This window comes from Dendrobates tinctorius, unplaced genomic scaffold (genome assembly GCF_039654945.1).
Source record: "Dendrobates tinctorius isolate UK_male_01 unplaced genomic scaffold, ASM3965494v1 ptg000051l, whole genome shotgun sequence".
Taxonomy (NCBI): Eukaryota; Metazoa; Chordata; class Amphibia; order Anura; family Dendrobatidae; genus Dendrobates; species Dendrobates tinctorius.
Genome location: NW_027361719.1, coordinates 2,969,822 through 2,994,176, shown reverse-complemented (window position 1 = coordinate 2,994,176; position 24,355 = coordinate 2,969,822). Strand labels below are relative to the sequence as shown.

Sequence of the window (24,355 nt, the reverse complement as noted above, 5' to 3'; positions counted from 1 at the left end):
AGAAGTACTTGCCTTTTTTAATCCTGCTTTTCCTGTTCACTCCAGAAGTTCTGAGAGGAATGCAGGCATTCCTTCCCTGTGTTTTTTTTTTTTTTTTTTTTTTTTTTTCCCCCTTATCTGTAGAGGAGGAGCTTCACTACATATTATGAACATAAACTAAAGCACAGATTCATCTCAGCTAAAAGTCTAGACCTTAAGGTACTGTCACACTTGGCGATGTACCAGCGATCCCGACCAGCGATATGACGCGGTCAGGATCGCTGGTACATCGCTAAGTGGTCGCTAGTGAGCTGCCACACAGGCAGATCTCACCAGCGACATCGCAGGGGTCGGGGGTCACTACTTACCTGTCAGACGAGGCGATCCTGACGTCTTCCCACCCGGCTCGTCGCTCCTCTCTCCACATGAAGCGCCGCAGGAAGCTGACGACGAGAAGCGGTCCAGGACGTTCTCGCGCGATCAGCGATAACCAGCGGGGGAGCGGGTCGTAGGTAAGTATCAGACACAGCGATATCGCTAGCAATATCGCTATAACGTCACAAGTTATAGCGATATTGCTAGCGATATTGCTTAGTGTGACAGTACCTTTAGATCAGGAATAGGACAAACATTTATAGGACATTTCATAACTTTCCCAAATTCTTTTGAAAAAAAATATTCCGCACAAACTGCATTGAACTACTGTACCCAATTTATTATATATTTCAGGAGTCGGTCTATTTTATTCCGACTCCACCAAAATGGACTCTGACTCCACAGCCCTGCCGTCACGATGAGCTCAAGTGCCCTGCTGTCAAAATCGTCAGGCACGTTAATGTGCATGCTGCATTTTAGCCAGGACATCCAAGGTCATAAAGTCATTCCCTTCCATGACGTACTGGGTACATTCGAGGTCAGGAAGGGGTCAAATATGCATTTTTTTTCACTGACCTGGATGCTGGACAGAAGTCCCATGAATCAATCCGTTCATCTCTAGTCCCAACTGTCATGGATACAGCAGACGATCCCAGATTTGGGTCTGTGCCCTGCAAGTCCCATGTGGTCTGCTGAATGTCCCTCACTGCCCTTCTGACATCTGCACCTGCCAGTATAGAAGGAAATGGAAAATGGTCGTGAATTGGGTTGTGAACATCAGCATGGCCAAAATTTGCTGCTTTTAATTTGTCCTGCTTTCTCTTTAAGAGTTGGGAGGTATGATCTATTTCACATGGTAACTGGTGCTCATCTGCTGGGCTAAGCTTTGGGCATACATGCAGACTCCACCCTGTTGGAATGGAAATCCTTTGGGGGGGGTCTCCAGATTTACGAGGACTCCATATGTGAGACTTGGAGTGGGATTGGCTGACTCTCCTCTTATGCCTTTCAGATGGTTGAGTGTATTGTGTGCAGCCCTGGCAGAAAGTGTTCCCCATATATTTAGCTGCCTTCATGTGGCATACAATGCATTGTATTATGCCTGTAATTCTGTACATTATCAGCAAAATGTAGGGATTAAGGCTGAAAATCTGAGCATGACTGAAGATGTGTGTGGAAATCTTTCCACTTGTTAAGGTGGGTTTTTGTATCTTTCCATTCTTTAGCATTGTATTGTTCTTTGTTGTAGGACTTTAGTTCTTCTCTTGAAGGAGTTGGTTTTCTTAAATTGTTTTATCGTAAAGAGTAGTAGTATTGTTTTAGCTTGCCTTTTCTGAGTATGTTCTCTGTAGACTCTCTTCTTTTGTGGACATTGTATACTTAGAATCTGCATATATGTTGATGTTTTTCAGACTACCCCGATGCTTCACAGGAATTTTGATAGATCTATTGTGAAAAATCTTCATAAACCTTTTTTTCTCACAGGTAAGCCTTTTTGTTTTGTTGCCCATAGATCTCTTATGATGCTTTTTATGAAACCTACAAAGACTTCACATACCAAACATGATTTAAAGTGAATGTGCCATAAATAAAATTCAGCAATTGAAAAAATTTGAAGTATTAATATTTTTAATTTTGTTAAATTTAAAACAAATGAAAAAAAAATAAGTAAAATCTGAATTTTTTTTTTTTTTTAAAGGTTTGATATTTCCACTTATAAACACTAGGGGGAGCAGCTGCCAAAATTTGCCATGAAAACCTAGTGTACAACTAGCTCACATTACAACTGCCGTAAATGTGGACGGGATCTGCTCACTTTATAGACTTGGCTTTATTAACATATTAAAACTTGAGTGGAGACAGGCTTACAAACTAATAACTGAGTGGTTATGCTTACATTAAACCTATAAATTATTATAGGCTGTATATTCCCTGGCGCTTTACAAGTGAAAAGGGGGTATACATAATCAAAACACGTACAATAATCTTAATCCGTGCTAGTCACGACTGGTACAGGAGGAGAGAGGACCCTGCCCACGAGGGCTCTACAAGGGCTGGATGGTGATACAATATAAATCAACATATATTAAAAAAGGCTTTGAAATACACCAATTGATTATCTTGCAGGAATAATTAAAATGTTGTAGAAAGGAGAAGGATGAATTCCCTAAAAAAAAAAAAAAATTATACAATAGTACGTCATCACTAACAGAGGTAGATATGAAGGGAAAACTAGTGCTTAGGGCGTAAAATAGTAATTCTTAGGGTGCCTTCACATTACTTTGTTCAGTGGCCTCGTCCGGGCTTACATCCGAACACCCCCTTCTACCAACCTCCCCGCAATACTGAATCAGAGTTATGTGCCGACTGGGCCGTAGACTAGATATCGAGAGCAAAAGAAAGACACGTCCACAAAATTGGGAACACCCAAAATCCGATAAAAGGAATACGAATAATTTTATTGATAAGCAAACGCATACTAAACACAGCACAGACTGGATAAAAACATTTAAAAACAAACCATGAAAAAATGTCTAGTTATGCCCATAGTATGGCAATAACTAATCCACATTAATTCTGATCAGCAGTGAATATATTAATATAAGGCTCCAACAGAAAATGCATAGCAGAAAGATGAGACAGTGTGCTAAGATACCAATGGTAACAATCATACGAATGCAACCCCAAAACAAAATATATCTAAAGTTTTTCGTCTATAAATATCACAAGGTATACATAACTGCATGTACTTATTCACAGTACCATATATATGGCTAATATCCAAGAAGTATCAAGTATTCATGCGGAGAATGACATGCTAAGCATGTCGAGGTAAGGAGACTTAAAGCCGCAATGCTCCTCTGGGAAATATGCTAATTATGCAAATTGTCTCTTCAGAGAGGAAGAGGACTAGAACTCTAGTGCCACTTATTTGAAGTAGCAGTCCTAGAAGTCAATGTTGACCCTTTAACGAGCCTTGTTGCATGACTTAGGATAAAAGCCAAGCCAGAATCTCAATTTGTAGACACTGTTTCGGTGTACTGCCCCTCGTCAGTGCAAAGTGTGAGATCTGGTTTGGCTGTGTGAGAGGCGTGTGACCGATATCCAAGAAGTATCATTTCTCCTTGCGGAGAATGACATGCTAAGCATGTCGAGGTGAGGAGACTCAAACAAGGCTCGTTAAAGGGTCAACATTGACTTCTAGGATTGCTACTTCCTATAGGTGGCACTAGAGTTCTAGTCCTCTTCCTCTCTGAAGAGACAATTTGCATAATTAGCATATTTCTCAGAGGAGTATTGCGGCTTTAAGTCTCCTCACCTCGACATGCTTAGCATGTCATTCTCCGCAAGGTCTTATTTTGACCAAGAGTGATTTTTGGGTGAATGGTAACATCAGGGGGGAAGTAGAAATGGCTTGAAAGTGGAGAAAGTAGATTTCCCTGATAAGATAAATCACAAAGCTTCTATTGTGCTATTGATTAATGACAAGTTGTTGAAATGGCAGTGACCACTTAAATTTCTACTCCTCTGCAGTTGAGTCTCATTGCATATGGTTATCATGCCTGTGTTTTTTCACTTCAGAGGTGTCAAAGCTTGAAAAAAACATGGCTGTAGCAGACCACACAAAACTCACACAGTCTGCTAAAGTGAAGCAGAATGGCACCAGTCACTCCAGTATTATCCCAGCACACTTCACGTTTCTGCAGAAACCAGCAAGAAACACAGAAGTGGAATCGCGGAAGCTAAGGTATGGCTAACATTGTGTATGTGACGTTTTGTATTTATGCTCAATATACAATTTACTGTTTCCACGTCCTCAATCACCACAGGATCATTGAAAACTTAAACAATTTCTTTTGCAGCCGAACTTTCAATGCAGCTGTAGGGAAAACGAATCATACCGTTGGTTTTGCGTTTGAAAAATCTTTTCCAATTAAAAATGCTGCTAGTTTATCTTCATGGAGTGGGACTTTTCGCCGAAGCCCAAAGAGGGTGCAGAGACAGCAAATAACTACAGTTGAAGAAGTAAGTTTCACATGCATGATACATAATTTGGTGTCTGTAGCTTTACATTGCAAAATTTATATACACCTCTACCGCCCCTCTAAGTATTTAAAGGGATTGGGAGGAGAGTGGGCCCAGGGCATCACATATACAGATATCTGCCAACTTGTGTGTGTGGCAGGTGTCTCGCACCTATACTATTCACTGGGATGGCATAGGTGCAGAATTCCTGCTGATCGTGCAATTGAGCTGGAAGACATTTGTAGATATGATGTCATGGGCCCATATTAGGGCTTCTGCAATGAGGCACCATGATTTCCATGTATGCCTCTGATGTGTCTATCTGTCCATTTTTTGCATAGATATGTCACCAGGATTTTGCCACCTAATCTGTGAGCAGCACAATATTGATCCAGAGCCCATGATTCCAGTCACTTATTGGGCTATTTTTTAGTTTCCATAGCATCATTGTTTTATCAGCATGAGATAATCATTGGAGGACTAGTAAACGTTCTACCAGGTAGTCCTCCATAGTAAAGGAAATTTGTCATGCCATGTCTTGTTAGTGATGGTTAGTGCATCACTAACATGTTTGTCTCAAGCAAACCGTCGTAGTACTTATACCAAAAATCACTTTTTTTTTTTTTTTTTTTTTTTTTTTACTTTTTATTGTCACACAACCTTCTGTTTGAGTCATAGGGGTGGGATCTCAAGCCTTTCAGTCACAATCAGTCAAATGCCTTTTTCATATTCTCGGCGCCCATCGCATTAGAATTCCCTCTCTTCACTCTTCCTAATATTACCAAAATCTCAAACCAGATCGCAATGACTCTCTGCTTTCCGGGCATGCACTCTGAATCTGGGTGTATGTCCCAGCTTCATAGCCTATGTGCACATGATCTGGAGATGCTGAGACAGTTTGATAGTGGCGAACATAGTGCGCGCGCTATCATGGGGTCACTGACTCTCAGTGGCTCCGGAGCATGCGCACATAAGATGTGAAACTGGGACATATGCGGTGTGGGTGCATGTTATACAGAGCTCAGCATTCGGAGAACCGGCAGAACTGCAGAAGATAGAGTATTTTCCAGGACATCCCTCCTGACAGCACCACCAGGGGGTAGTCCTTCTTATAATTGAAGGTGATAGGAACACAGAAGAGGTTAAATAGCCCCTCCCCACAACCACACATTAGTGTTTTTCCTGTCTTTATAAGGTACAGACACAGGAGAGGGGGCTCAACGCAAAGAAAAGCACTTGGAGGGCTATGGAGATTCGGGGGGGGGGATGCCTGGGAGCTGCTTGAGACGGGGGGGGGGGGGTTGTTTCTGATGACTCGAACTCCTGGTCCAGAAGCACCGGCGACATCTAGCGTTCGAGTGTGGAATGTATACAGTGCAGGGATATGACGAGTCAGCTGAATGTCATGCGTTCCCGTGTGAACCGCAGGACCCTATTGGCTAGTTTGATTGGCAGCAGATTGGGCTACTAAGATATGACAAACAGAAGCCAGGTGAGCAATGCAATTTAAAATTGCCTGAGGGAGCCAGCTTTTACCATCAGCCTATCTTGCTTTGTTTGAACGGCCAGTGCTTTGCCCCTCCAATCAGTCCACAGGACCATCCGTGGGTCATGTGAGGTAAGCTTTTTAACAGATGGTCATCACCTTGCCTTCCTTGTCCCAATGTATCTTATAAGTAGTGTATTGTTTAGGTGCTACCTTGCCTTAAAAAATAACGATCTACCTCAACTAATAAGAGGTTTAACAGATGTGCTAACTGTAATATTAAGCCATCTGAAACTTTCACCAGGAGTTAAGAGTGTTAAAGACGAGCAATCCAATTCATGTTCACTCTTACAGGCTGTCAAAGGAACCATGAAAACTGAGGACACCTGTGAAACAGCGTCAGTTGAGGATGAGATGTTTGGGGGTCTGAGTCTGCAAAAATGGGGTCTTCCCAGTTAATAAGCACATTTCTGCCATGATCCTGGAGAAATGGGAAGATGGAGGGAAAAAGCTATTCTCCCAAAAGATTTTAAAGCTTGCCTTCCATGTGACTGAAGAAATCCGAGTATGGGAAGAAATTCAAAAAATTGATATACCAGTGGCCAGAGTTACTAGGAAGACCTCTATTACATTTGAGGACTCCTCAAGTCTTAATGATCCAATGGAAAGAAGATCAGAAGACCTCCTTAAAAAAGCTTGGGAGGCTTCCTTGACAATCAGTAAAGCAAATATAACAGCCACTTCTGTTGCCAGGTCAATGAATCTCTGGGTGGAAGATTAAGAAAATCGTATAAGAAACAAAACCCCTAAAGAGAAGATCTTTGAAGTCCCTACCCTTGCTTAAGATGGCAACTGCTTTTATGGTAGATGCTTTTGTGGGATCAGTTCGGTTTGCGGCAAGGAAAGGAGCACGCACTGTCCAGTGCTGCAATATTGACTCTATAGCTGCAGACATAGTCAGGAGATGACTTATTCTTCAAGTAATATTCCATTCCTTTCTCAGGCTTACATGAATTTGGGCCTGTCCTAGATGACCTGCTATAAAAAGCTTTGGATACCGAGAGGTTTTCCAGAAGAAAAGCCAAGGAAGGCTCTGTTCGGAGGACCCGCTGTCATCCCATGCAGGATTGCAGAGGGAAAGGGAAGACTGGCAGGTAGAGGTATTCCATGGGTTGTATATGAAGACTCCCTTCTCACTCCACGCTGTAGTACAGAGAGACAATGACGCCAGAAGCATCAGTGGGTGCCTTCAATATTTCCTGGAGGATTGGCTGACATATCCAGCAATAACTGGATATTCTCTAACAATCTCTTTAGGATACAGAATAAAATTCACCCACATGTCTCCAAAAGGTTCTGTCTAGCATCTGTCCAATCCTTGGGAGTCCATCAAAGGCTTCTAAAAGATATAAAAAAGCTCCTAGACTGAGAGGAGGTAATACTAGTCCCACAGTGTCAACAGTATTGGGGCCATTATTCGAGCTTGTTCTCCCTAAGGGAGCCTGGAGGATAGTTTCGAACGATCATAAATCTAAAACCATTGAACCAGTGGGTCTTATTTATACAAGCCATTCAAAATCGAGTCATTAAAATCAGTCATTCCCCTAATAATGAAGGCTTTGGTGGTGTGTACGTTCTGCCTACTATCATGTACCCATACATCCTTCATATCACATGAACACTCATCTGGCCACAACCATCTCCATATTGAGGAGACTTGGATAGCTAATAAACCAAGAAAAATCAGACCCCAAACTGGAAACAAGGAAGATATTCTTTGGGGTACTTCTGGACTCAAAACAGCAATATTCCTTCCTTCTAGTGCGCAAAAAGGAAACAGGAGGGAGATGTACATCCAGAAAAAGCTGATTTCTATCAGGAAGGCAATGAGGATCTTGGGTCTAATGACATCTATATCCAGCATTCAGTGGAACCAATTTCACTCAACAGTCTTTCAGCAGTAAGTGCTATCTGCTTGGGAAGGCGTATCACCCAGTGTAGACAGCAAGATGAAAAAATAATGATCAGAGGAGGTAAAAGAATCTAACCTGATGGACTGTTCCAAAAATCCTCCAAGACTGAAAACCTTGAATTATCTGGCCATGTGTAGAATCACTACAAACACACGCCACAGTGTTTGGGGGGGGGGGGGGGGGGCGGGGGCTCACATAGACTATCAAAGTCCTTGGCGTACATGGCCCACATTACGCAACAGATCCTCAAATTGCAGGGAAATCCTTGCAGTGTGGGAGATGTTATGAAGATGCCAAGCACGTCTCAAAGATCAACACGTCAGAATATTTTCAACAACCCCACCAGTGTCTCCTTCCTTCATCTGGGAGGGCCAGCGCATCATCTCCAGGCAATATCTGAAGAGAGATGTTTGGGCAGAAAGCATGGTCTGGTCAGTCTCAGCGGTTCACCTGAAAGGATTAAAAAATCTTGTGGCAGCCCTTCGAAGCAGAGAGATGATTCAACCATCTGTGGACTCTGAACAGGGATGTTTTCCACCAGTTAACACAGTGCTGTAATAGCTTATTTTCCTCCAGGATGAACGCAGAAGAAAAGGAATAATTTTTATTAAGTCCAGGAGACAATCTGACTGGTATGAACTCCTTATCCAGACCTAGGATAAGGAACTAGCATATGCCTTCCAGCCATTCTTTGATTCCGAAAGTAATAAGGAGGATCCAAGAGAACCAATCTATGGTGATTCTGATTGTTCCATGATGGCCTAAGAGAAGTTTGTTTTCCCTGTTATGATGGATGTCCTTGGAAGATCTTGTTCTCCTTCCAACAAGGCATGACCTTCTGTCTTGGGTGTCCATTATGCCGCCAGAATGTGAAGTTACTGCACCTATCAGCCTGGATCCTGAGAATGAGATCCTGAGATCAAAGGGGCTTTCTGAACCAGTCATCTCTACAATCAAGAGCAGTAATAAATCTGTGACATCAGTTGTCTATATCAAAATCTGGAAGACTTTCTGTGCACAAAAACAAGGAACCCATTTCCATTAGATTGGGCCCAGATATTCTTAGAATCCTCAATTTTGTTCAATCAGGATTTGACAAATGGCTAAGACCCAGTTACTTTAAAATTACAGATAACAGCTTTAGGGTTGTTATTTGATTATCTCCTGGCTGATCATCCCTTGGTTATGAGATTTGTAAAAGCTGTTCACGGGCTTAAGCCCACAATTGGATGCTGACTTCTGTCAAAACTATAGCAATCAACGAGAGCTCTCATTCCACTCCTTGGGTCTTTTGGAAGATTGGAGTGTCGACTCAAATCTTTGTCCATTTTGCAGGATTAAAAAAAAGGAAGGAAAGCGCCAGGCTACGTGGATCAAGACTGCAATCTACAGAGCATATGTTAGAAAGAGACGATCTCTGAAAACAATCAAAGCCCATTCAACGAAAACAGTATCAACTTCATAGACAGAGCAGGGACCTAAGAAGTAGATCAGATCTGCAGAGCAGTGACCTGGTCAAACCTCAATATTTTCTGTAGACATTACAAATTGCACGTTTTGTCAAAGCAACCTTTTTGGGAGGAAAGATTTATTTGGTATTTCTCCTGTTGATGCTATCAGGAGGGACATCTTTGGAAGTAGGAATTGGTCCTACCGGTAATGTTTCCAGGAGTCCATAATGACCGCACTCCTTATAGTCCTCCCTTGGATTTCCTGTCTATGTAAGGTAAACTTGTGTAGAAGGAAAATCAGTAAATGTTGCATCCATCCTGTGGTACTTGTGGAAAATGAATGATGGTTGGTGATGGAGAGGGGCTATCTAGTCTCTTCTGTGTTCCTGTCCCTATGAGGGATGAAGACTACCTCCTGGTGGTGCTGTGAGGAGGGACTCCTTAACCTCATTACTGGTGGGACTAATTCCTACTTTTGGTTCTTGCCTTAAAATCCCTTTCTCATAGTAGTCATTGGGTGACATGGGGAGACCATGAATTTATGCTGCTAAGGAAGAATGACTCTTGAAGAAAGCCTGCTTCTCCCCTGCAGACTACTCATCTGGCCAGTTATTGCAGTAGAACCGAGTAAGTCCTAGGCCCCAATGGAAATGAAACCTCTCGAAGGGCCATAAAGGAGGGGGCCATGTTCCCAATCAAGGCTACAAGAAAAACTTTACGGTAACAATAAAAAAAAATAAAATAAATAAATAAATCCTCTTTCCTTTGGTCGTCGCTTTTCGGGAACCCAGGACATCCTAAGAGTGGGAAACAGAAAAAATGCCAGAACAAAGTAATAGTATAGTAATGCAGATCCTTCAGGCTAAAACCTTTGCCGCTACCTCTTGCAGCAACTTTCATGCGTCAGCCTGTGCAAAACTAAAAAACATGGTAAAAGTTTTAAGAATGTGTGGATGGAGGAACATGTCGCAACCTTCCAATTGGAGTGAGTCTTAATCCCAAGCAGTGAAATTATGTCAGTAGCAGAATGCACTTTCAGAATGACAGCATTTATCCAGTGAGCGATTGAATCCTTGATGGTGAGGCCTCAACGAGATCCTTCTGGAAGTACACAATAATTCTGAACATCTGAATGAGGCCATCACTGACATTCCTTGGACCACGTTTAACTTCAGTAAATATTATACAGATGAGAGACTGACAGAAGGAAGGTAGAACGATCTCTTTAAGGTTAAAAATTACATTAGGGAAAAGAATGTAATAAACAGACCACCTTATCCTGGATAGATATGAGGAACAGAGTGACAGGAGAGCCCCAGCTGGAGACCTATCTAATGGGAGTAAAAATTACCAGGAAAGCGGCCTCAAAGGAGATGTCCTGGAATGGGTCAAGGGAGAGCCCTGTAAAGTTTCAACACCAAGAGGAGATCCCATGGATCCAAGGGGGACCAATAAGAGGAAAAGGGTGAACCACACCCTGAAGGGAAAACCAGATTAGGGGCCTAGTAGATATGTTTTTGAGCGAATAGGAAGGGTAGAAACCTGTCCCTAAAGTGAACAGAGCCAGGCTATACTCGAGACCAGCCTGCAAGAAATGAGACCTGTCAGAGAGAAGGGTATTGAGGTGACAAAGTTGGATTCAAACTAATGAAAAATGGCCTTCCAAGTAAGATATTACTTACAAAAAGGCATTCATGCTGTAATCACACTGAATGACAGCAGGAATCTGAAGATTTGAGAAGAGCCACTTGAGCAGCCATGCTGTGAATACTAGAGGCCACACACACACACACACACACACACACACACACACACACACCCCCCCCCTGGGAAGTAGCTATGGATGTTTCCACAGAGCATTTGCAAGAAGATAGATCTTTCAGTGTACTAGGATCTTATAGGTCAATTTGGACCCAAAAGGATGAATGCAAACCTTTCCAGACTTGATCTTTTTGAGCAATTTGGTTCATTCTGTATGGAATCAGGTTGACCTCCATAGTGCCCCATCAGAGACCAATCTGCTGAAGAGACTGCTTACCCTTGGATATCCCTTTGTGGCTGAGGAAATCTGCAGCCTAGTTGTCCACTGCAAGTGTCGACCACGGCAAGTATGTACCACGGCAAGTATGTCGACAACTGAGCCTTTTTGTTTTTTTGTTTGTTTTTTTTTTTTTGTCAAGCCGAGAATAGAATCTGAGAGATCTCTGCCATGGCTGTCAGAAGAATGAGGCTGACCTCCAGGACACTGAGGATTTTGTTTCAGTGCCCCTCTACAATGGGCTTCTTACAGACATGACTGGTGTAAGACTTCAAGAGTTTCCAATGAATAGGATGAAAAAGAAAAGCGGTTGTCACAGAGGGGGGAGGGCCACAACCAGGCCAAAAACTCCCTAATGCTGACTGGAAGGAAAACTCAACAATCCAGGGAGAATAGTTTTGTCCCAAAAGAGGAGGGCGAACTGCAGGGTCATGGAATAAAAACTGAGTAAAGGGAGTGCGCCATGTTCTTAAGGGTTGGATGGGGCATGGACCAACCACACCAATACCTGAATACCTGTGTCAGGAAATTGCTTTGTCATCCTGACGAGCATGCATACGGCACGATCCATAGCACGCTGTACTCTGCCTTTTGTATAGGGACCACGGAGTGGCCTTTCCCCGTTTCCGTCTTTCAGAGGAAATGAGTAGAAAAAAAATACCGTATGCAGACAAGACCTCAGGCATGTGCCTGCATTTTAGGTAACGTCAAGTTAAACTAATGTATGCAAGGGAGGATTCGACTTTTTCTTTGTGTAACTTTGTGTCTGCCTCTTGGACAGCTGTGTAGACCCATGGTTTTGTTACCCAGTGAAGTGAGAAAGAAATCTGTTTTATTAAAACTACAGAAAGCAGGTCAGTAAGTAACGCATCACTGGAATAGGCGTCTCTTCCCCTTCATCATGCTGCTCTTCTGTGGGGTAATAAAAACCTCTTTGTAATGGTGGTCAATGTGTATTAAAGTGATCACTTTATACTTCTAGCTGTTAAGGATGCAGCATTGTCACTTATAGGTCATACTTAGAGTTGCTCAAACAGACTTTCAGGAATCTGTTTAAGGCTACTTTCACACATCAGGTTTTCGGCGTCAGGCGCGATCCGGCGTCGTGCCGGAATGCCGGATCCGGCAAATGTTTTGTAAAACCTGATGTGCCGGATCCGGTTTTCTGCCGGATCCGTCTTGTTCTTGACAGACAAAACCGGATCCGTCTCATCCGGTTCATCCGTTTTTCTATCCGTTTTTCGACGGATTCGCCGGATCTGGTTTTTAAAATTGACCCTTGTGGCCTTCCGAACGGGATTGGCTACTGGAAAACTATATATAGCATGTTCCTACAGCCCTTCTTTGACAGGTTGTAGAGGAGAAAGTGCAGGTTGGAGAGAAGAGCAAGTTACTGGCGAAGATGGATGTTGTCATTGGAAATATTACCACTAGAAGTTCTGTGACGGTTTCAGTAATGAGGGACAATTTTGCACTATACTTTGTCACCTCAAGGCAGAGTACACTGGCAGGATGACAGAGTGTGAAAGATTTGTGCCCTAACCAAACTTGTGTACCTTCTGGACCAACAGTATATACCTTTGCCAACCAAAGTTGGCTATCTTGTCATGGTCTCTATTTTTAGCTTTAGGCCACAGGTGTGTACCTGGTTGTGTTTTATGCAAAGTATTTCACCTAACAAAAGTTGTGTACATTGTTAGGAAATCACCAACAATAAACACAACTTTTCAGGTGAAATACTTTGCTTCAAACACAACCAGGAACACAACTGTGGCAAAAAGCTAAAATTTACCCACAGTTATATACCTGGTTTTGAATACCTTTTTACCTTTTAAATACCCTGTATTTAACCTTTTTTTTAAACATATTTCGCCGCAGAAAGAAATGACAGACAACCAGTGTAAACAATAATTTAACTTTTATTTAAAATATTTTTTTTTGTGTAAACTATTTTTAAAGTTAAAAAAACTTTTTTAATAAAGGTTTGAAACCAACCAAATGGGCATTTTTATTACAAAAAAAACATTATAACTCGGTGTAGTGTGGGGTGGAAATACTGCTGGAGGGGCTGCGGGACACTTCGACAATGGGAGTGTGGAGAGAGGACTGGGATCGTGGTGGGGAAGGAACAGTTAGAGGTGATGGTGTGGAAAAAGCTACAGAATGGGTGGACATGTGGGAGGCAGAAGAGGTGGTGGGCGGTGGAGTGGAGGGTTGGGCAGGGACTGTAGGAGCAGATGATGTTGATGGAAAGTTGTACGGGGAAGGAGTTTGGTACGGGGCAGGTTGCTGGAAGTGGGGAGATGTCTGGTACTGGGGAGGTTGCTGGTACTGGGAAGGTTGCTGGTACTGGTGAGGTTGCTGGTATGTAATAGGAGGGGGAGGATGGAAAGTGGCTGGAGGGGGTGCAGATGTAATAGGAGGGGGAGGATGGAAAGTGGCTGGAGGGGGTGCAGATGTAATAGGAGGGGGAGGATGGAAAGTGGCTGGAGGGGGTGCAGGTGGAGGAACTACAGTGGTGGGAGGTGGAGGTTGGGAGGTAACCTGCTGTAGAGCACCGTGGCACGAATGCATTACATGCATCTGCTGGGTAGGAGATAGTGTTGCCATGCGCTCCACAACAGACCTGAAAAAGGTGTGGTTTGGCGAAGATCTTGCTTCTGAATGCATGGTTTGCAGAAGTGTCTTCACCTCCAGAATGCTGGAGTTGATCTGCTGAAAGCCTGCGGAGATTTGCTCTGACAAGACTTTTAGACAGTTCTGGAAAGATGCATTCAGATGCAAGAACTCTGGCGCATAACTCTTTTCCTGACCCCTCTGCCGCTGCCGCCCAGTACCCGCAGGTGTACTAGAGGTGGCAGGGGCAGAAGGGTGGGGTAAAGGGAAAGCGATCTCCTCACCAGCAGCTTCATGTAATGTAGGCGGCCACGATGCTCCTGTGCTGGTGGATGGGACAGATGGGTCGAATGTGTGGGAAGGCTGGGAAGGTGCAGATGTACCGGGGCGGTCGAAGTGTCCCTCGGTGCCGGTCTCCTCAGGGATCGCCTCAGAAGGGTCCAATCGTGCAGGCTCCCGAGTGCTGCTCACCGTGCTGTGGAATAAAGAGAAAAAAAAACAATTAAAATAGTGACATGGTATGGCCCTGGCTGAAAAAAAAAAAGTTACATCTAACATTTTTTTTCACATGTGGTGTGTAATATTTACCTTCTAGTGACCATTGTTTCCCGGAGGAACGACAGGGCTTGTGCGTACTTGTACTTGCTCCTGCGTCCTCCAGATCCACTCGGGGCCCGCATCTCTTTATTAACTCCTTCTTGAAACGATCCCTCACAGACCGCCACCGATTCACAATTCTGTTCCCTGAAACGAGAAAGGAGTGGTTCGTATACAACATCAGTGTTTCACAAACTCCAGTCCTCATGGTCCCCAGGGGTCATGTTTTCAGGATTTCCATAGTAAATAGAAATCCTGAACACATGATCCGTGGGGACCACGAGGACTGGAGTTCGGGAAACACTGGTTTACATCAAGCAACCGGTACTGTATATACTTACGCTCTTTAATCTGGGCCCGAACATCGCGGTCCTCCCAGCGGCCCACAGGGAGCGAACAGATTTCCTCCCAGAGTCGTCGGGTAACGATAAGGTAAGCGTGGCGGCGGTCAGCCATATTCCAGAGCGGCTCCCTTTCTCTGACGAGATCGATGAGGTGGTCCACATCGAGTCCTCCATCGTCACCGTCAGAGTCGGGAGCACGCTGTGAAGGCTGTTAAAGAAAAAGACAAAAATAACATAATTAGCCTCCACAAAAGAAATGAATAAAAAGTGCAAAAAAACAAAGCAAAAATATTTATACTTACACGCTGGTGACCGCCGTGTTGCTGTCGCCGACGACCCTGGGAGGCACTGCGAGGACCTCTTGGCCGAGCACCAGATTGGGAAGACTAGAAAAGAAAACAAAAAATGTTATGTCTTTGGATGTAGGCATTTGTTTGCTGTGTGTGGTCTGCAGAACATTGTTTTCTATGTGTTGTGTGTAGTGTGATGTTGTGTTTCTGCGTTTGATGCAAAAAACTTACCAATTGTGAGCCCACTCCAGGTGTCTGTCCACCCCTTCCTTCTTCTGGGAGCTCCTCTTCATCTTGTGAATCCTGTTTTGAAATAAAAGGCAATGAATAGACATATATTACAGAGATGATGGATTTTGGAAATAAAAACTTACCGTCAAACGCTGACGATGCGAGGGAGGGCTCCCAGAAGATGATGTGCTGTCTTCCTGGTGGCCACACTCCATGCCTGTGGGTGGTGTTCCAGCTGCTGCCATTGCTGCTGCTGCTGCTGCATCTATTGGGCGGCTGTTGAATAAAGAGAAACAAAGGGCCAATGAATATCTTGATATTCAATAGCACTAGTTTGGAGGAATGGGGGATTTGATAATTACCGTCTCTCATCTGCTGCTGGCCTCCCCTCCTCAGCATGTTCCATTTGCTGCTCCATTTGGGGTGGTGGTGGTGCTGATGGTGCTGCAGTGGTCTCCTGCCTTCTCCTGCTGCGCTTGGTTGCTTTCTTGGGTGGCATGTTGGGTGTGGCTGTGGGTCCCACTGTCTTGCTTTTATATATGTCTTGTGGGCAGAGCTACTGAGCATGCTCAGACCAAAAAAACCGGATCCGGCCACCGGATCCGGCTTTCGCCGGATTAGGCGCATTGCGGCGCTCATAGGCTTTCATTGTGTGAAAAAGACGGACGCGCCGGATCCGGCGTGTCCGGCTTTTTCGCCGGAGACAAAAAACGTTATAGTAGCCATTTTTTCCAGACGCCGGATCGCGACACATTGCTGGATCCGGCGAAAACCGGATGAAACGCATGGCCATCCGGCGCAAATGCAAGTCAATGGGGGGGGGAACCGGATCCGGCATTGCATTTCGCCGGATCCGGTTTCTGTCAAAAGCGCCGGATCGCGCCTGACGGCGAAAACCTGATGTGTGAAAGAGGCCTAACATCCTCATTACTCCATGTCAGCTGGACCAGGGCAATGTGGTATTCCTCCAACTGGTACTCTAATGCCAACACCCTGGGTACCTTTTTTGATTACTGCGCCCCTGCACAACGCTTATTTAGTTCCATTTCTTTATTTTAGCCCAACTTCTTTATTGCGTTGTACTAGGACAGTGTAAGGCTGCATATTTACCTAATTCTGCTAAAGCTTGGCGTCTGTCAGGAAACCCCTTTGGGCTTCACTATTCGACAGAAGCCAAATGAGTGTTCTGTTTGGCTTCTGCTTGGCTCTTTGCCATCCTGTACACTGATCTCGGTATATGTGCAACATGACTGTTTTGAGCTGAAATACACAGATGACTCCTGCGTGAGTCTGAGTATAAATATACTTTTTTTTTTTTTTGAGAGGTTATTGGGATTATTTCCTGTCAACAGCAGCGTATGTAGACGGTGGATGTCGGGAGGTGGTTAACTTTATGGGGAGAAAGTTGTAGAGTTTTACAGGTTAGATGTAATCTGTGGAAGACCCTCAGCAATTCTTATGCAGTGTTACCACAGGAGACATGGGGCATCAATGGCCTGTCCTTGTAATGCATGGATCAGCTGGGTGCTACAGAGAAAGTCAAGACTAAGGGTACTGTCACAGTTAGCGATGTACCAGCGATCCCGACCAGCGATATGGCGCGGTCAGGTTCGCTGGTACATCGCTAAGTGGTCGCTAGTGAGCTGTCACACAGGCAGATCTCACCAGCGACATCGCAGGGGGTCGCTACTTACCTGTCAAACGAGGCGATCCTGACGTCCTCCCGCCCGCGTCCACGCTCGTCTCTCCACAGGAAGCGCAGCAGGAAGCAGACGACGAGAAACGGTCCAGGACGTTCTCGCGCGATTAGCCATAAGCAGCGGGGGAGCAGTCGGAGGTAAGTATCAGACATGACGATATCGCTAGCAATATCGCTGCTACATCACTCACAAAAACCAGTGACGTTATAGCGATATTGCAAGCGATATCGCTTAGTGTGACAGGCCCTTAATTTTAAAAGGCTGAATGCGGGTCCTGATTAAGATATTTTTGAAAATATTTATTTATTTTAAACCAGACCACCTATTTAAACATTCCATTCCATTGGTAGTGATGACCATGTGACCTGATCGCGTGGTCAAAAGTCCAGTAGGTGAACATACTATCTCTTCTCCTTGAGAAAGCAAGGTATTAACACACGAAACACACGTTTGGGATATCCGCACTTGCATGTGCATCGGGGCTTTCCAGTAGCCATGGGTGAGATGTACTTTTTGTGACTTTTTATAACCTTTTTTGATTACTTGGGGCAGATTGACTAGATTCTGAGCCAGTGATTTATTAAGATACAATACATTATCCCAAGTAACTCTCCTCATACTCATTATATCTTAAGTGTCCTCTTGCATGTCTGTTAAAAAAAAAAAAAAAAAAAACCTTTTTGGTGCTAGTTATCACTTGTCTGTTTGTACATTTTTATTTATTTTTTTTGTTTAAGTAAAATTTCTACTTTTTTAAGCCTAAACTACTTCAATCCTCCTTTTTTTCCCACCTATGTAAAGATTGTCTATTACTCTATATTAACCCCTTAATGATGGAGCCAATTATTTAAATTCTGACCAATGTCACTTTGTCGTGATAACTTTGGAACACTTCAATATATCCCATTGATTTTGAGATTGTTTTTTCATGGCACATTATAGTTTATGATAATGGTAAATTTAGGTTGATATGTTTTGTTTATTTATGAAAAATATCAGAAACTTGACAAAAATGTAAAAAAAAATTGCCATTTTCAAACTTTGAATGATTATCCCTTTAATCCAGATAATCATGCCACACAAAAACATTAATAAATAACATTTCCCACATGTCTGCTTTACATCAGCACCCTTTTTAAAACACTATTTTATTTTCTTAGCTTTTTAGGAGGTTTAAAAATGTAGCAGTAATTTTTCATGTTTTCAAGGAAATTTACAAAATTTATTTTTTTGAGGGACCTATCCATGTTTGAAGTGACTTTGGAGGTACTATATATTGTAAAACCCTAAATTTGGTACCATTTTAACAGCACCCCTGACATATTGAAAACTGCTGTCAGATAGTTTACTAACCCTTTAGATGATTTTCAGGAATTAATGCAAAGTGTTATAGCAGGAATGAAAAAGTGTTTGTTTACCACCTAAATGTCGCTAACTTCTGAACTGACCGCTAGAGCCGGGAGACTCTAAGGCTGTGTGCACACGTAGCGATTTTTAAGCGTTTTTGCCGCGATTTTCGGCGCGAAAACGCTTAAAAATCGTGTACAGAACGCCTCCCATGCATTGCTATGGTATTCCGCACATGCTGTGCTAATGCTGCGCTTTTTTCCGCGGCGGAATCGCATCGCGGAAAAAATCGCAGCATGCTCATTCTTTTGTGCGGAATCGCAAAGAATTGCCGCGATTCCGCACCCATAGGAATGCATGAGAATCGCTTGCTTCCCGCATGTGGCTATGCCCACCATGCGCGAAGTTAAGCGTCTCATGTGCGGTTGGTACCCACGGTGTGGAGGAGAGGAGACTGTCCTCCAGGCCCTGGGTACCATACCCCTGTAAAAAAAAAAGAATAAAAAATAAAAAATCGGGGTATATTTACCTTCCGGTGTCCCGCGCTGCATTCCCGGCCTAGCGTTCCCAGTAATGCCTTGTGGCAAGGCCCTGTAATGACGTAGTCTCGCGTGACTCTAGCGATCTCGCGAGATCGCTATAGCAACACGAGACTACGTCATCGCAAGGCATTACTGGGAACGCTGTGGCCCGGGATGGCAGCGCGGGACGCCGGAAGGTAAATATACCCCGATTTATTTATTTTTTTTAGCATTTTAACATTCTATCTTTTACTATTGATGCCGCATAGGCAGCCTCAATAGTAAAAACCTGGTCACACTTGTCAAACACTATGTTTGACGAGTGTGACCAACCTGTCAATCACTTTCCAAGCGGCTTCAAATCGCTTGGAAAGTGCTTGAATAACACACGCGAAAATCGCGGCATAATCGCGGTGAAATCGCGCGGAAAAAGCCGCGCGATTTCTGAGAAGGAGTCCGGTTTTTAGTGAGCGTTTTAAAACGCTACGTGTGCACATAGCTTAAAGGGCCCGTTACATATAGCGATATCGCTAGCAATATCGCTGTAACGTCACTGGTTTTGTGACGCAGCAGCAATATTGCTAGCGATATCGCCACATGTGATACTTGCCTCCGACCGACTCCCCTGCTGTCTGTCGCTGATCGCGCGAGAACGTCCTGGGCCCTTTCTCGTCGGGCGCTTCCTGTGGCGCCAACGAGCGACGCGTGGACGCGGGCGGGAGGATGTCAGGATCGCCGCGTCTGACAGGTAAGTAGCGACCCCCAAATGCTGCTATGTCGCTGGTGAGATCTGCCTGTGTGGCAGCTCACTAGCGACCACTTAGCGATGCACCAGCGATCCATATCGTTGTCGGGATCGCTGGTGCATCGCTTAGTGTAACGGTACCCTAAGGCCGATATTTACCCATGTACTGCTATGGCAAACATCAGGACCACACAATCATGATCTTGGTGTGTCAATTAGATTAAAGCGGAAGCCCCCACACTCTATTAATCATTTGTTTGGTGTAGTCATTTTTTACAGCAACAACTAAGGGGTTAAACAGATATGGACGGTGCCAACACTGATCATTTGTGATACAGCAAGTTGTCAGCTATAGTGTACAGCTGCTGGATTTTCACCTGTATGGGGATGATATTCTCTTATATCTCAGGTCAGTAAAAAGACGTATTGGCTGTCATTAAGGGGTTAAATGTTTTGCATGTGATTTTTCTTAGTGTCTACGTGCAGAGGAGAAAGAATTGTATAGACAATTGATTAAGATGGTCTCAAGAAAAACCGTTTTATCCACCAATTCCACAATGTTTCTTTCTCCAGAAATGTAAGTTAACTTTTGTTTATCACTAAGACTGAAGTAGAAAAGTTCATAATTATTGTACACCTATGTATATTTAATTTTTTTTTCTATTTTATCTTTTGTTTAAGATCACGGAGATTGAGTTCAAGTAGTATATCTGGTCAACCTGGTGCTTCAAGTCTAAGTTCTTTAGAGCCTTGTACTTTAGATGTGGAACCTACATACCAGCCCAAAATTAGTTTGGTTCCAGAGAAAGTAACGACAACCCCACTTTCTGTTGGTAACACTTCAAAACCTACAAGTGAGAGCAGAGACCTTGCCAAACACCAGCTTCACAGACAGCAAAGACTGAGCACCCAAGAACCAGTTAAAGGTAAGAGTGGTTTTACCACATATTCTGATGAGTGACCATCGGATAAGGACAGACTGTAGCATAAGCTATTCTACACTGAATTTGTCTCTGGACCATGGAACTGTTTAAACTGGGTTGTGTCATGAACATGAGATCATTTTAATCAACTGATCTTTGAATAATTCCACAATAGGTTGTGTTTAAAAAAAAAAAAAAAAAAAAAATGTTCCTGTGCTGAGATAATCTTATAAATGTGCCCCTGCTGTGTACTGTGTAATGGCTGTGTCTTACCGTACAGGGACATGGTCTGATCATAATAGGAAAATCACCGTTGTAGGCGTCTTGATGATCGGAGCACGGATCCGTAGTGTTAGACGTGCAGCAATGCGAAAAGAAAAATATCCAGCTCAACGATATAGTGAAACCAATATTTTATTCACCATGCAAAGTGACAAATTGAGGATAAAAGCATCAGCATAATTCAGAATGGAAATGTGATATCAATGCGTTTCTGGTGGACTTGCACCCTTAATCATGACATGGTCTGATCTTACCACATCTGTTGGGCAGGGGTGAGTATACAGACATTACAGCATGGGAGCGCAAGGGGGTATGGTATATCAGACCATTTCCCTGTGCAGTTAGACACGGCCATTTCAAAGGGGCACATTTAAGGCCGGTTTCACATTTGCGTTAAAGGCTGCAGCGTCGGCCTGCGCACGGCCGCCACTAAGCCCCACCCCCTGCCGCGCCTCCGCCGCTAGCTCCGCCTCCGGGCGCATGATGCGTCATGCGTCCCCTATCTTTATCACTGAGGACGCAGGCTGTGCACAGTATGCGTTTGGCGGCTCCTGCGTCCTTTTGACGGTGCGCCGAGCGCAACCAAATTGCAACAGGTTGCGTTTGGTGCTGGTCGGCGCACCGTCAAAAGGACGCAGGCGCCGCCAAAACGCATACTGCACACGGCCTGCATCCTCAGTGATAAAGATAGGTGACGCATGATGCATACAGCGTCATGCGCCCGGAGGCGGAGGTGTGGCAGGGGGTGGGGCTTAGCGGCGGCCGTGCGCAGGCCGACGCTGCGGCCTTTAACGCAAATGTGAAACCTGCCTTAAAGAACCTTTTGTTTTTACACATCTAGTTGTGGAGTTTCTTTTTATTCCAAGATCTGTTGATTAAAATATACTTTTGTTCGTGGCACAACATCTAAACACCTAAAGTTTTTCTAAATGATATTGACATGGGCTGACCCTGGCTAAAGGCCATTTACACTGAGTGAATATAGTAAATAAAGGTTACTAGGCTTTTTTATTATATTGTGGTGTAAGCTACAGGTTACCTGATGAATGAGCAAAATGCTTGTTCATTGGGTAAAATCTTTAGGTTTGCAGAAAAGATTTGTTCTTGGCAGCTCATTGTTCTACATAAAATTGACTCTTGCTGCTATGAACAATGGCCGCTTATGCGCACTGAACGACCTTTTGCAGATTGTTCTTTTCCCATCAGGACTGTGGTCTGCCTATGTAAACTGTCAAATAAAAATGTGCTGATCTGCTATTCTTTGATGTCGGTAGTCATTGGGTGTAAACGCACCTCTAGTTCACTTTTTAGAAGGATGACAAAAATCTTATTTCTCAATTGTATAACTGGTGGCAGATAACACAGGGTCAGATTACATTTCACCTAACGTTTACAAATGGTGTCCTGATATTTGCTTTAAGAACCATAAATGCAATAACTAATGGCTGGTTCTGGGAAAACGAGTTTGCAGCAAATTCAGCTTTTCGATAATGGGTATAGACTTTCAAGTACCACTTCGTGTTTTTTTTTTTTTTTCGTTTTTTTTTTCTTTTAAATAATCTCACCACCACAGTGGCTATCAGTAATGTATGTTCTTGGTGTGTAAAAAGTTAGTTACCAGTTGTTTGCAGAGAGTCTTTGGTCCATATCTGCATCATATGGCCAGGGTTCCCGCCAACCAGTTCACTCCTATGTTTGCTCGGCGGACTGGCAGTCACTTCTCAACGCAAGACTCAGAACAAGGCCAGATATATGGAGAGCGAAGAATTAGCAGTAACTTCCACGCAGAGCTGTGACACCAGAAGCATAAGCCTGTCATCAAGTATTTTGCTACACATAGGGAACATGCATTAATTAAACCGCTCTGGTGGAAAAATGATAAAGAAAAAAACAAAAGTTGGAAAATATTGTCTACTTCTAATAGCTACTCATCTGTCCTGGCCATGAACAGTATGTGCAGGATTGGGTGTCTGACAAGCAGAGTAGTTGTGAAACCATATCATGACTATGGACCGACCTCTCTTGGAGATCTCTCTATTGGGTTGCAAAGATTTAGACCAGGGGTCCTCAAACTTTTTAAACAGGGGGCCAGATCACGGTCCCTCGGACCATTGGAGGGCCGGAATATAGTTTAAAAAAAATTATGAATAAATTCCTGTGCACACTGCACATATCTTATTTAGAGGTAATAAAACAAAAATAGGAACAAATACAATATTTAAAAATGAAGTTAAATCATCAAACTCACCGATTTTTGGGGTTCTTCGAATATCCTACACTTCGAGTCAATTTTTTCTCTTTCTTGATATCATTGTTTCCTAGGGATTCAAAATTGCTATTAGTAAAATACCAACATATATACAGCCCTACAAAAACAATATACCAGCAATAAAATTGTCCACACAGAGACATACAAACTGCACTGCCTATCAATGCAGCCTGATCAGTGCCCATCAATGCAGCCTGATCAGTGCCCATCAATGCAGCCTGACCAGTGCCCATCAATGCAGCCTGACCAGTGCCCATCAATGCAGCCTGACCAGTGCCCATCAATGCAGCCTGACCAGTGCCCATCAATGCAGCCTGACCAGTGCCCATCAATGCAGCCTGACCAGTGCCCATCAATGCAGCCTGATCAGTGCCCATCAATGCAGCCTGATCAGTGCCCATCAATGCAGCCTGATCAGTGCCCATCAATGCAGCCTGATCAGTGCCCATCAATGCAGCCTGATCAGTGCCCATCAATGCAGCCTGATCAGTGCCCATCAATGCAGCCTGATCAGTGCCCATCAATGCAGCCTGATCAGTGCCCATCAATGCAGCCTGATCAGTGCCCATCAATGCAGCCTGATCAGTGCCCATCAATGCAGCCTGATCAGTGCCCATCAATGCAGCCTGATCAGTGCCCATCAGCGCAGCCTGATGAATGCACATCAATGCAGTCTGATCAGTGCCTATCAATGCAGCCTCACCAGTGCCCATATTGGTGGAACTCTACTTTTACCTCAGGCTCAGACTGGTGTGGTGCAAGAATCCCCAATAGGCAACAATGGTCCCTAAAAGGCAGGTAAATGTCCCCAATAGGCAGCACAGGTCCCCAATAGACAGGTAAATGTCCCCAATAGGCAGCATAGGTCCCCAATAGGCAGGTAAATGTCCCCAATAGGCAGGTAAATGTCCCCAATAGGCAGCACAGGTCCCCAATAGGCAGGTAAATGTCCCCAATAGGCAGCACAGGTCCCCAATAGGCAACACAGGTCCCCATTAGGCAGGTAGATGTCCCCATTAGGCAGGTAGATGTCCCCATTAGGCAGGTAGATGTCCCCAATAGGCAGGTAGATGTCCCCATTAGGCAGGTAAATGTCCCCATTAGGCAGGTAGATGTCCCCAATAGGCAGGTAGATGTCCCCATTAGGCAGGTAAATGTCCCC

General features: G+C 44.0%; 1 protein-coding gene across 4 annotated transcripts in view; it reads left to right on the top strand.

The window, feature by feature from the left end:
* SENP1 (SUMO specific peptidase 1) overlaps positions 1-24,355 on the top strand; it is a 94,643-nt gene that overhangs the window by 29,906 nt on the left and 40,382 nt on the right. For all 4 annotated transcript variants that reach the window (XM_073576696.1, XM_073576694.1, XM_073576693.1 and 1 more), the window contains 5 exons: positions 1,767-1,839; positions 3,937-4,102; positions 4,218-4,380; positions 20,193-20,296; positions 20,401-20,645. In XM_073576696.1, coding sequence (XP_073432797.1) covers positions 1,767-1,839; positions 3,937-4,102; positions 4,218-4,380; positions 20,193-20,296; positions 20,401-20,645 — 751 coding nt within the window. The remainder of the gene's footprint in view (positions 1-1,766; positions 1,840-3,936; positions 4,103-4,217; positions 4,381-20,192; positions 20,297-20,400; positions 20,646-24,355) is intronic.